At 38.3% G+C, this 13,194-nt stretch overlaps 2 protein-coding genes across 2 annotated transcripts; one reads left to right on the forward strand and one right to left on the reverse strand.

The window, feature by feature from the left end:
• Positions 1-201: 201 nt before the first annotated feature.
• On the forward strand, positions 202-9,700 carry LOC129721135 (dnaJ homolog subfamily C member 22). Its single transcript, XM_055673316.1, has 4 exons — positions 202-431; positions 8,209-8,777; positions 8,842-9,046; positions 9,106-9,700. The coding sequence occupies exons 2-4, from the start codon at positions 8,216-8,218 to the stop codon at positions 9,584-9,586; spliced, it is 1,248 nt and encodes a 415-aa protein (XP_055529291.1). The 5' UTR covers positions 202-431; positions 8,209-8,215; the 3' UTR covers positions 9,587-9,700.
• On the reverse strand, positions 9,648-12,686 carry LOC129721134 (serine/threonine-protein kinase Nek8). Its single transcript, XM_055673315.1, has 8 exons — positions 11,935-12,686; positions 11,596-11,879; positions 11,248-11,516; positions 11,063-11,180; positions 10,270-10,897; positions 10,080-10,208; positions 9,916-10,019; positions 9,648-9,857 (listed from the first exon to the last, which is right to left on the reverse strand). Exons 1-8 carry the CDS (start codon positions 12,640-12,642, stop codon positions 9,743-9,745), a joined length of 2,355 nt encoding a protein of 784 aa, XP_055529290.1. The 5' UTR covers positions 12,643-12,686; the 3' UTR covers positions 9,648-9,742.
• Positions 12,687-13,194: the final 508 nt, after the last annotated feature.

The raw sequence follows: 13,194 nt of genomic DNA on the forward strand, positions 1-13,194 counted from the left end.
AAAGTGAGAAACTTCGCTACCTGCTAGATCTCGGAGTCGGAAATCATCCTCCGTGCTTTTTGTTTTGAATTTGTTCGCAACCATAACCATAACCATAACCGTAGCACAGCACAACTGAGCAAAGATTTGACGTAGTCGACGCCGGTTGGCTGGGGCACGATCAGCATAACTGAGCTGCTGCTGGCTGGCACTCTCTTCTCACTCTCTCACTTTTCTTTGGCATTGACATTGCTGACGAATATTGGTTTCGCAGTTGCAGCCAGTGAACGAAACGTACAAGATTGTTTGAACTACTTTCTTCGCAAGGAAAAATTTGTTTAAGTTGATCGGGATTGGATAGCGTTTTGAGTTTAAAAGTAAGCTGATAAAAAAACTTCATTGGAAAGAAAAAAGCTGGAAACGAATATTTCGTTCTTCTGATAAAAATCAAGGTAAGTTTCGATGGCGAAGAACGAAACTAACGGTATTTACTAGGTTGTTTGTGAATTGTAATTATCTACTCCACTCGCTTGAATCGTTGAAGTCGTGCGTGCGCTTTAATATAAAATACGGTCTTTTTGAAAGGAATCCTAAGTTGTGTTGATTTATTAAGTTGACTGATTCAAATATCCAGCAAGAACTGTGTGTTTTCAGTACCGCTTCATAATGTGGGTTGTGCTGTGTTGACACAGTTCGGAGCGAGACAAGTGAAAGTTGTGAATGTATACATATATAGAAAATATGCCATCAGGCAATGAAAACTCGTTACTTCGCATTGCATTGAAGTGTGAGAAGTATCTATCTATCAGTTTTTATTAGGTGATTTAATCTAATTTTTGTTATAAAAATCAGTACCTTTTTTGTTCCGAAATAAAAACAAAAAGCATATAAAAACACTCGAGCATTAAGTGTAAAAAGGGTTAATGCAATATATTCAAAATTGCAGCCGTCACCGAGTTTATAAACGTTAAGTTTGGAGAAAATATTTGTCCGAAGTTTTGTACTCTCAAAGAGCGATAGGATATGGTTTAAACGTCATATCTTCTTTTGCTTTGCTGTGACTGCTCCATCGATACAAAGAATGCTTGAGGCCGTATGGTGCTTCCGAGCAAATCTTTTAAAAGAAGTAAAGTGAACTCTTTCATTCGTGCGAGCTGCTATTACGAGCTTCCTTTGTGAATTAAGTTAGTTAACACTAATAAAACACGTTTTACCCTAGAGCTCGAGCTGGAAAAGAATGAAATTTTTAACTTTTTACCAATCCTGTGAATTTTGACTCCCCTAGCAAAGATAACTTTTTCAGAGATTTAAATAAGTTTTCCCGCAAACCAACGGGAAGCGACAAACCCGGCGAACACTCACTGTGCGACATATTAACGCACCTCGGCATACACTAGAGGCTCCGAAATTCAAATGCATACTATTATTCCTTAGTACATAGGGTAGGGAACATATTCTAAGAAGCTTTAGGAACCGCCTGTGTATTCAGACGAAATACTCGAAATGTGTTGGGGGAAATTCAAACAGTAGTATATAAATCTGTTCTATATTGTTTTTTTCTGTCAGAACATGTTTTCAGTTTGTAAAACTAAGTGAGCAAACTTTAACAATAATTGATTAACGTTACCAATCAAAGGACACTATTCCAATTACCCCGAACCTATTTTAAGCAGTTTCCATTTGTTTTGCAGGTGTTTTTTGCAGCACCCGAAGTGGCTCCTGAATGGCTGCAATATAGGTCGATTTGTTTCAAATGCTGTTTGTTCACAGGTTTCTTTGTGATTAACGATATTTCCTATATTCTTGAGACAGCAGACAATCAAAGTTTTCGTTTCCATCATTGAAATCGTCGATATTGATCAAAAAGCAGAAGTTTGAGGCTTGTTCTCTGCGACTGATTAAAATAGGCGCTACTGCTTAAGCCGTCCCTTATCCTATATCGCCTCCAAAACACTACGCATATGCAGTTCTTGCACATCTTATGCGAGTTTGTATGATACAAATGAGTACGAATATGTCAATTGAAACACGAATATGCGTATAAAAATGTTGACTGTCCAACAGTCAGTAGTATGATATTTAAATTTCAGTGGTCGGATCCGGTCTTCTTTATTTCACAGGGCACAATACACATTTATTTTTATTTAGTAGATAATTCAATAGTTATTTTTTTCGTATCTTGTCCTATTGTGCAGTTTTACACTCAGTAGTAAATCAGTTTGACTCTCTCTGATTCGAAAAAAAAATAGAGTATTATATATAAGGTTGCATTTTCCATTGATTATAACTTTATCCGCGAGAGTAAAAGGTTGTGTAGCAGAATTGACTTTAAATTTGGCATGGATTGAAGAGTAAATATTCGGTTTTTGGATAAATTCGATGGCGCATTGTGGTTTGAAAGTCGATCGCATCTGCTGCAATGGTTATGGTACCCGTGCTATTATTTACCATTTACCATTATTTACCAGCATGTATTAATACATGGGTCGGCCGTAAACAACCAATGTTCCAATCAGCAAGCTTGCAGAAGAGGCTCAGAAAGCAAGGAATTCGTGGATGGCCCAAAAAAAAAACACAAGAATTTATTGTCTGATGATGCTTTGAAGCTAACAACTTTTCATAACACAAAAAAGGCCTAAAAATATGTTTTGCTGTAGAATGTGTTCTGACAGGTCTATTTGGAATAAATGCTTTCTAAGTCAATTTGAGTAAAAGATTTGAAATTTGTGGCTTCAGCAAAATTGCTTATATTGGTTTTACCTACAATTTTACTAAAGACACCAACCCTGTATCTCGATGGAATAAAAAATTGATTTTGAATCTCATCAATCTCAATCTCCCAAATTAATCACAAAATTCATAACACTGAATTATCCAGCGTATCATACCCATTAACTTTACTGAAGATGTCAACATTTTATATTCAACGCACGCAGAGTTATCGAATAAGCGCGTCAGAATCGACTTTCAAACCACGCACTGGTACTCTCCAACAAAGGTTTCCTGCAATGGCCTCAGTCTATGAAACAGATTGCGGTAAAGTATCGTGTATGCAGAATTGAGGAGGGTTATGCCTCGATAATTATTGCAATCGAGTCGGAGGCCCTATTTATAGACTGGGCAAATGAGTCCGTCCATTCGGTCCGCTGGTAGTTTGTCTTCGCCCAAAACTTTCAAGATGAAGCGATGGATTGCACGCACCAGCTGCTTACTTCCGGCCTTAAAGAGTTCGGCTGTGAGGCCGTCCTTTACAGCTGTTTTGTGATTTTCTAACTCTTACCAAGCTTCCCTAACCTCGTACAAGCTTGGCGGATCCACAGCTTTTTTTTAATTACTCCCCAGTTTCTGTCGATGGCTCTATCCTCTTCGCAGTTCAGCAAGATCTTGAAATTCTGTTTCCATCGCATGGCCACTAGTGTCTCATCGGTTATTAGGTTCCTTCCTGGTGTCGGCTTTATATGATATATTTTATTTTCAAAATTTCATAACTTTCGAACCAGTTGATCGATTCTCAATTCAACTTACTTGAAGTCACTTAAAATTAACGGAACTATAACATTGGAGAACAATTTTTTTCTATCTACAAAAATAAAAAGGTTACTTACTTACATTCCTGGTGAAACATTCCTCAGGACTTCACCTACGTCACAATGTTACGCCAACGTCCTCGGTGCATAGCAGCTTGTCTCCAGTTTCTTGAGAGTCCTATACTTCCAAGATCATGATCCACTTGGTCTAACCACCTAGCTCGTTGTGCGTACGTCTTGTACCGGCTGGATTCGAGACGAACACCATTTTTGCGGGATTGTTGTCCGGCATTCTTGCAACATGTCCCGCTCATTGTACCCTTCCAGCTTTCGCGATTTTCTGCATACTGGTTTCGCCGTAGAGTTGCGCTAGCTAGTGGTTCATCATTCGCCTCCATACACCATCCTCACATACTCCGCCGAAGATCGTCCTAAGCACACGTTGTTCGAAAACGGCCAGTGCTTACAAGTCCTCCTCGAGCATTATCCATGCCTCGTGCTCGTTGAGGACTACTGGTCTTACAAGCGTCTTTTACATGGTGCACTTGGTATGGGGGCGAAGTTTACCAGACCTCAAAGCCTTGTGGAGTCCGTAGTAGGCACGACTTCCAGCTACAATACGTCTGCGAATTTCTCTGCTGCAGTTGTTGACTGACGTTACCAAAAATCCGAGGTATACAAATTCGTCGACCACCTCGAACTCGCCTCCGTCAAATATTACGCTACTACCATTGCGAGCCCTATCGCGCTCGGTTCCTCCTGCTAGCAGATACTTGGTCTTTGACGTTTTCACTTTCAATCCAACCTTTTCTGCTTCGCGTTTCAGTTTGGTGTACTGTTCAGCAACCGCCAGGAACGTCCTTCCGACAAGGTTCCATACTTGATTTTATTGAAAATTTGGGTCACCCTTATTTTTGATTTTAAAATAGCGTTTTCCAAGTGACGCATTAACTATTGCCGAGTCTTGTGCTTCTGAAAATTCGAAGTGGTGACTCAAAGTCGGCCGTTTGTGGATTCAATACCGTTTCACCTTAAATTTACTGGTGACTTTTTTTTCTCATACAGGTGAATAAAACCCAAATCTACAATTAGACAATAGTGTAACTTTTTTCAGCAAACAAAAATTTTAGTTGTTTCATTTCGCTGATTTTGAGACCACCTCAATTTGCACTTGTAGACCTACTTATATAAGAAGCAACTTCTCCATAGAGAGTGTGATTCTAAAATCACAAAATTGTACCGAAAGCTCCATTTTCGCCTAAATTCTGTAACACTGTGCACTGTATTGCAAGGAAGGGTAAAAAAATCTTTTATCAGTAACTAAAAATACTTATAAACTGTCTGTAATATGCGAAAAGGTATCAATTCTAAAATTTACGTGAACCAAAAAGATTAAAAAAATACATACAGGTTTGTGGGATCATTTTTCTTCAACAGTTCTGATGCTGAAGAGAAGTAATGAAGCTAATTACCCATCTGTTTTTCTACTTCTTTTTTGTTGTCAAAGTGAATTTCACTATTTTGTAGTTTAGTAAAGTGGACAATGTATGTAATTTTATGAAGATGGGAAAAATAAACAAGGACAGAAGGTGTGACTTACACTTAAAAAAAATTTCCTCATCCATACGGGATTCGAACTCGGAAGGTAATCTTCCCTAAGAATAATATCGGTCACCCTCTACTATTTTGAGGCTTTCCGAACACGCCTTGATCACACACTGCCTTGTTTAAGTTATTTTTGTATCAGATCAGATTGCCTCTCTCACACTTTATATAGCGACTTACTATATCTATTGGTGAGAATCAACGAAACGATTCAGATGGTGGCGAACATATTTTGTAACTACCGTCAAGTGCAAGGCAATTTTATCCCGATGTATATCTACTATCTACTATATAAAAATGGAATTCCGTAACGCTTGATCTTATTGATATTATTCCCTCAGTCTCTGAGGTGTACAGTACATTTTGAATCGTTCTAAATCAAAAATAATAAGCGGTGACATGTAGGTTTTTTAACATAAAAATGTTCGCTGATGTTCAGGAAAGACATTTGGGAAAAATTAATAGGTATCTAATCACTAAAACTTGAGATATTTTTCACAAAACTACGTAAAACATGCAAAATAATGACTTTTTATACTTAATTCGTCTACAAATCAAAATTCAAAGTGATGACATGTGATTCTTTTTTCATTAAAATGTTCGTTGATGTTTGAGAAAGACATTTGAGAAAAAAAATAGGTATCTAATTACTAAAACTTGAGATATTATTCACGAAACTACGTAAAACATGCAAAATTATGACTTTCTGTGCTAAATTTGCCTCTAAATCCAAATTCAAAACGATGACATATGATTCTTTTGTCACTCAAATGTTTGTTATTGTTCAGGAAAGACATTTGAGGAAAAATAATTAGTATCTGATCACTAAAACTTGAGATATTTTACACAAAACTACGTAAAACATGCGAAATAATGACTTTTTATACTTAATTCGTCTACAAATCAAAATTCAAAGTGATGACATGTGATTCTTTTTTCATTAAAATGTTCATTGATGTTTGAGAAAGACATTTGAGAAAAAAAAAAGGTATCTAATTACTAAAACTTGAGATATTATTCACGAAACTACGTAAAACATGCAAAATTATGACTTTCTGTGCTAAATTTGCCTCTAAATCCAAATTCAAAACGATGACATATGATTCTTTTGTCACTAAAATGTTTGTTATTGTTCTGGAAAGACATTTGAGGAAAAATAATTAGTATCTGATCACTAAAACTTGAGATATTTTTCACAAAACTACGTAAAACATGCAAAATAATGACTTTTTATACCGAATTCGTCTCCAAATCAAAATTCAAAGCGATGACATGTGATTCTTTTTCCATTAAAAAATTCGTTGATGTTTAAGAAAGACACTTGAGAAAAATAACAGGTATCTGATTACTTATACTAGAGATATTATTCACAAAACTACGTGGAACATGCAAAATCATGAATTTTATGCTGAAATTGCCTCTAAATCAAAACTCGAAGCAGTGATGTGATTTTTACTATAATAAAATGTTCGTTGTGTTTAGGAAAGATATTTGAGGCACAAATAATAGGTATCTGATTATTTGAAATTTAAATATTTTTCACAAAACCACATGAAAAATGCAAAACCATAATTTTTTAGGCTCAATTTGTCTCTAAATCGAAATTCAAAGCGATGACACGTGATTTTTTTCAATAAAATGTTCGTTGTTATTCAGAAATGACATTCGAGAAGAAATAATAGTTATCTGATACCTGAAAATAGAGATATTATTCACAAAACTAAGTAAAACATGCAATATCATGAATATTTTGGCTCAATTTGTCTCTAAATCCAAATTTAAAGCTATGATATATGATTTTTTCTATTGAAACGTTTGTTTATGTTCAGAAATGACTTTTGAGTAAAAATAACAGATTTTTGATTACTAAAAATTGAGATATTATTCACAACACTACGTTAAACAAGCAAAATCATAAATATTTGAACACAATTTGCCTCTAAATCGAAATTAAAAGCTATGATATGTAATTGTTCTTCATTGAAATGTTTGTTAATGTTCAGGAAAGACATTTGAGGAAAAATAATGGGTATCTTATTGCTAAAACTTGAGATATTACTTTGAAAACTACGCATGTTTGAAGATGATTTTCTGCATACAGAAAAACACATTAAAATACTCTTTTTGAATTTTGTTTTATACATATGATACATGCAAAATTTTGACTTTTTGATCATGAGCTCAATTCGCTTGTAAATAATTTTTTTGTTTTTTAAATAAAATGTTCGTTGTTCCTTTCAACATCTACAAATATTTTCTAGCAGAAGAATTCATGTTTCAATTTGGTGCGAGTCGAGCAGAAAAAAATTACATTTCTGATGTTTTCGTAGTTTTGTGAATAGTAACACATTACGGGATTCGAAATACTTTTTTACTTTTACCAAAACTAGATTTTGGGACATTTGGCTGGAAGAAAGGCCGCATTTCAGTGGTTTAATTTTTTTTTCTAATTTCCACGTAGTTATGTGGATTAAAACGTTAACTTCTTCTCAGACGTGTTCCTCGAAAAGCAACAATCATTTTCGTTATATAAAATTCACATGTTATCTCTTTAGGTATGATTATAGAGGAGATCTAAGCATGAATGGTCACGCTAAATTCTTCTTACGTTGATTTCTTTCTTCTAAAAGTTACATAAAAAGAGGTTTTACTGTGAACGATTGACGAATATCCGGTTATCACCCGAGTGTGGTATATTCGGAACTGGGATGACCCCACATAACATTTTCCAAAATAACGACTTCTGATCTCAGGAAAATAATCTAAAGCTGTATTTGGCCAACCATTTCAATACTTCCCAAACTTCCGAACTCCGTTCGTCATTTTGAAATCCGAAATGGCGACTTCCAGTTTCTGTAAAACATCCCCAAATCACAAAATACAATCCAATATGGGTATTTCCGTTCTATGCGTTCTCAGAATGTTAAAGTACTTAAAGGGATGATGGACGTATAAGATGTGAAATATTTTTAAAGTGAGTTGTGCTAATAATGCAATGAATTAATTTTGAAACTTCTGATCCCGAGCATCGCCGGGAACGTTCAACTAGTCTATTACATATTATTCATCTTAAATGATACCGATATTAACATTCCAGATCCACAATGGGTGAAAAACTGTCACCTTCGACCTCATCCACGGTCCGGAAGTCATCGCCAGGCAAACAGAACAACGGTCAGGCACCCCCGGAAAAGACTCCACCGAAGCGCAAAAGCAGAGAGGAAAAGCTAAACCAGTTGTTCGGCTCTCCCCCGCCAGACTTTGTTGTGGGCGAACGTCCACCGCAAAAATCGGTCTTCATCGCTTACATTTTGTGGCTTTTCGGCGGTTTCTTCGGGCTACATCATCTCTACCTGCATCAGGACCGGCGAGCATTCGTCTGGTGGTGCACACTGGGTGGCTATTTCGGGTGTGGATGGCTTTCCGAGATTTACCAAATACCGGCCATGGTGCGGGACTGCAACGAGGATCCTCGGTTCGTTGAGGAATTTCGCGAGAAAATTCGCACGTACAAGAAACCGCCGTTTAATACTCCCCGTTTTGTGATGGCCATTATGGTGGGTTTTCTGTTCGGGCAGATGATTATGATTTCGATACCCCAGGAAGTGTTTGCCGGTGTTGATTGGAGCTTCTTGCATTGGCTGATTCCGCTGGGGGTAGCGATTGGTATGCGGTAGTTGACTGGAATTATTTACGGTTGGTTTTACAGTTTAGTTTAAATGAATTGCAGGTGTTTGGACGGTCGGTAATACGGGTCGGGAGAAGGGAGTCTTCTGGCACAGTTTGGTGGGAGCCTACCTCTCATATCCGCTGCGATACTTTGTGCTGGACGAAGCTTACTGGTTTACGCTGATGGCTTTTGCTTCGGCATTTGCATTTGATAACTACTCAAAGCAATGGAATTTGGACGTTCCGAAGCGTGAAAAACCTTTGAAGTATGATGCATGTTTTGTTGGTCTGTAGAATATGGATGAAAAAATTCGTTTTGTTCTAGGCGAGCAGCAATCATTATTCCTTGTGTCTTGCTGTATTTATCATTGTGGGGATGTTTCTTCTACTTCAATGGCACTATTACCGACTCGGATGGCGACGAAGTTCCGGTGCACGAAGCGATCCACAACTTTATCAAGTCTCCTTGGTGGACGGATTTGAAGCAAACCGTTGCCGACACGATTCAATTTGCCAAACATAACGGATGGGCGGAGGTTTGGAAGCAGATTATAGACTCGATGGATGCGGATGGAGAGCAAAACGCGTACAAGGTGCTAGGAGTAAGTCCTACGGCTTCGCAAACCGAAATTACTTCGGTTTGGCGAAAACTGTCCAGGGAGAACCACCCGGATAAGGTGAAGGACGAAGCTCAGCGTCGGGCGGCACAGGAGAAGTTTATGGAAATTCAGCAAGCGTATGAGGTGTTGAGTAAAATTAAATCCAAAAGACGACAGCGAAATAAGAAATCGAATGAAGAGCTTTAGTTTTCGCACTCGCTGTGTTTCCAAAATTTTAGTTTAGTTGAGTTAAATTAACGTGTAAATATTCATATGTCATACATGATTAATAAACTAAATGCTTTTATTTTCTGTGAAAAACAGTTTCATCATCGCTTTAGATACATAGTGAGTTTAGTGGATTCAAATCAAAGGGCACGTAGTATCAACAACCACCAACACACTATGAAGAAGTGGTTGAATGTCAACCAGTTTGACGAAGCTTCCTTTCGCTTGTTGTTCCTTTGAAGAGTACAACCTAGAAAACAAAACAAAACTTCACTAGATAATTCAACCCCAAAAATCTGCTTTCGTACGCTAAGATATCAATCGGATCCAGCACAGTTTCGTATTTATAAACCGAACTCAGGAAATTGGTGAAAGCAGTCGTATTGTTTCCAATTGAAATATTGTCGCAAATCTGAAAGTAAGTATGAGTTTGTGTGAAGCAGGAGTAAAATGCGAAGTTATTTCTACATACCCTGTTACTGGTAGATTCTGTTGCTGAGCTTGTCATATCAGTTTCTGGAATTCCTAACCTAGTTCCCCAAAATACCACGCAGTTGTCGTCGGTTGTTGCTATACCATAAGATGAATAACATTTTACTGTCTACAAAACATATATTTTAAACTCCATTTTAGGACTAATAGGCATATAAAGTCAGACTTACAATAATAAACCTATTAGTCAAACTTTGCATCAGCGAAGGTTGCAAATGTTGTCTATTATGACCCAGTCCACGCTGTCCACTGTAGTTGTCACCACAGGTCACAACGTACCCACCCTCAAGTATGAAAGCCCCCCAGTTTTGTGCACTACTCATTCCAACTATCCTCTGGGTAGTAAAAGTAACCTTCTGTAACCCAACTAACTGAGTAACTTTATGCCCAAAACCTAGTTTGTTTGGACTGTTACTGCCACAACAATAACATGAACCCTCCTCCGTCAACACTAACGTGCAATCTGGGCCGCAGCTAATGTCTGTGATATCTTGTATCAATTGCGAAATGATTAACCTTCGCGGTTCGGTGCTGCTTGTCAGTTGCTTTCCTAGACCCAAAGCCCCAGCGGCACTGGTACCCCATGTAAAAAGGTTTCCTTCCGTAGAACGCGCCACTACGTGACTTGTTCCGCATGCAATTTGAACGATCTTTATGTTATTCAGCTTTTGGATTATTTTTGGAATCAGTAATGAGGATCGATTACCATGTCCTAGACATCCGTCGCTGTTATCGCCGCAGCTTAAAACGACTCCCAAGTCTGTCCACAACAGGGTGAATCCAAGGCCGGTAGATGCTCTGGAATGGTAGTCAATGTTAGTGATTAAATCAGTTTTAGGCAGTGATAGACGATGGACCGGGTAGAATCCGCAACCATTCCGCAAATGGCTCGACCTGATATTAGACTGGAATGAAACTTAACTTTCCGTTCCGAAGTCGATCACTAGGTTCGACGCTACAAACCCTATCACATTATATTTTCTGACAGCTTCGACTCGAGACGGATAATGGCGCCATGTTTCGAGTGAGTTGTGCCCCAGTTGACCTTTGTTTCCTTCACCCCATGAGTACACCGATCCATCTGTGTAGAAAGGCCGAATACTTTCTGGTTGCACTAGTCTATAGTTTTTGATGAATAACTTTCATACCGTACATTACAGCAACAAAGTGAGTTCCGCTCGTAGCGAGTTGTCTAATCCTGACCGACGGAGGTAACTGCAATGGATTCAAACTGACCGCAGAACCAAACGACTTGAGTTGATATAGAACGGATCGCTCCACGAGAGGCAAACTATTTGTCGTAGCCGTCGATGCTTCCATGTAATTGCGGGTTTCCGTTCCCATCACCAGGGTAGCGGATGTTGATTGATCACTACCCATGATCTCGTCATACTGATCATTTGAAACATATTTAAACCTTAAATAACCCCAAGTTTAACAGTTACTTAAATCAGTTAAATTGAAGCTTCACATACATATATAATTATCATACTAACCCATTATTTTTACCCAAGCTTCTATAAACCAGCGGAATCCAGTACTGAAGGATCTCAGAAGCCGATGGCCTATCGTGGGGGTCGATCTGCAGCATCAGATTCAAAACATGCTTCAAGGCGTCCGAGTAGCCCACCGGCAGCGGTGCATACTTGGCAGTCATTATCTTCGACACAAGCTCCGATAGATTAGAGGCCGAGAAAGTCTTTTTGAAGCAGCACATTTCTCCGAGAACACATCCCAAGGCCCAGATATCGCTTTTTTCGTCATATTGCTTACCTTCACACTAAAAAACAAATCAAACCATGTGTAATCAGTTAAATTTTCTATAATCATTCTACCATTTCCGGACTGAAATAATACGGCGTCCCCAGCACAGTCTGTGCGTGCAGCCTAGTGTTCATGATTTTGGATATTCCGAAGTCTCCCACCTTGACGATTCCCCTCTTATTTAGAAAAACATTAGCTGTCTTCAGATCGCGATGCAAAATGTTTTGCGAGTGCATGTAATTGATCGCACTGGTAATTTGATCGAGAATGTTCAGGATAAATCGCTCCGGCAGGCGTTCTCCGTGGCTCTTTTCGATCAGCACTTGCGAAAGAGTTCCTCCATCGGCAAACTCCATCTCGATGAACAAATAATCACCCCGTACAAAGCTTCCCAAGTAGGCAATAATGTTCGGGTGGTGCAGCTTTGAGAACACATCCACTTCGTTCATTGCAAGATCGCGCTCTGGTTTCGTCAAATCCAAGAGATTTATTTGTTTCATCACGACCGGCAGGCCGTCCAGTAACCGCTCGTAAAGGACAGCAATTCCGAAGGAACCTTGCCCAACAGTACGGATCCGACGGTAACCGGTGAGTTCGATTTCGTTCTCACTTACATTGCCACTATCTTTCGGATTGTCGGATGCTTGCTGTAGTGAGCTTTCTTTTGGGAAATTCATTTCCGATAATGGAAAACCCTTTGAACGGGACAGCGAAGACAGGTCGATGAACAGCGAACGGTTCCGGCTGGAATCACTAGTTGCTGTTTCGGATGATTCCATTTTAGTGCGATAACGATACAGTATATGACTTTTCTTGTATAATGTTTTGGGTTGAAAGTCTCCATAGATATGAAAACATAAAAAACGCGCATGCTCCTAATGTAGGCGCGAAATTTTAAATAACAAAAGATCGCAAAAGTTTATTGATTGTCGTTGTCGTAAGAGAATCGTAAAAAATCGTAAACAACTGTTTTGTTACAGTTTTTTGAAATATTTTAAATCAAGAAAAGAATCAATTATGTTTTTGACGTGGGACTACGTCTTCGTTTACTATACTGGGATGCATTCTATAAAATTGGAAATGAAACTGGCAAATGTTGCGTCAGATTTCAAACGTTAATAACCGCATAACCACATGATGGATAACTATAACCAATATGTTGTTGGATAGATAAAATGTAGAAAATCTTTGTAATGTGCTAGTTATCACTCTAATTTCATTGCTAAGCGGTAAAATTGATAAAAAGTTTCGATGACAAATTTACGCGAACAATGAACCAATTACATGCAAGCATTCCTAGCACAGACGACGTGAATGGACACCGTTCCCTG

The sequence above is a fragment of the Wyeomyia smithii genome, chromosome 2 (assembly GCF_029784165.1).
Source record: "Wyeomyia smithii strain HCP4-BCI-WySm-NY-G18 chromosome 2, ASM2978416v1, whole genome shotgun sequence".
Lineage (NCBI taxonomy): Eukaryota > Metazoa > Arthropoda > Insecta > Diptera > Culicidae > Wyeomyia > Wyeomyia smithii.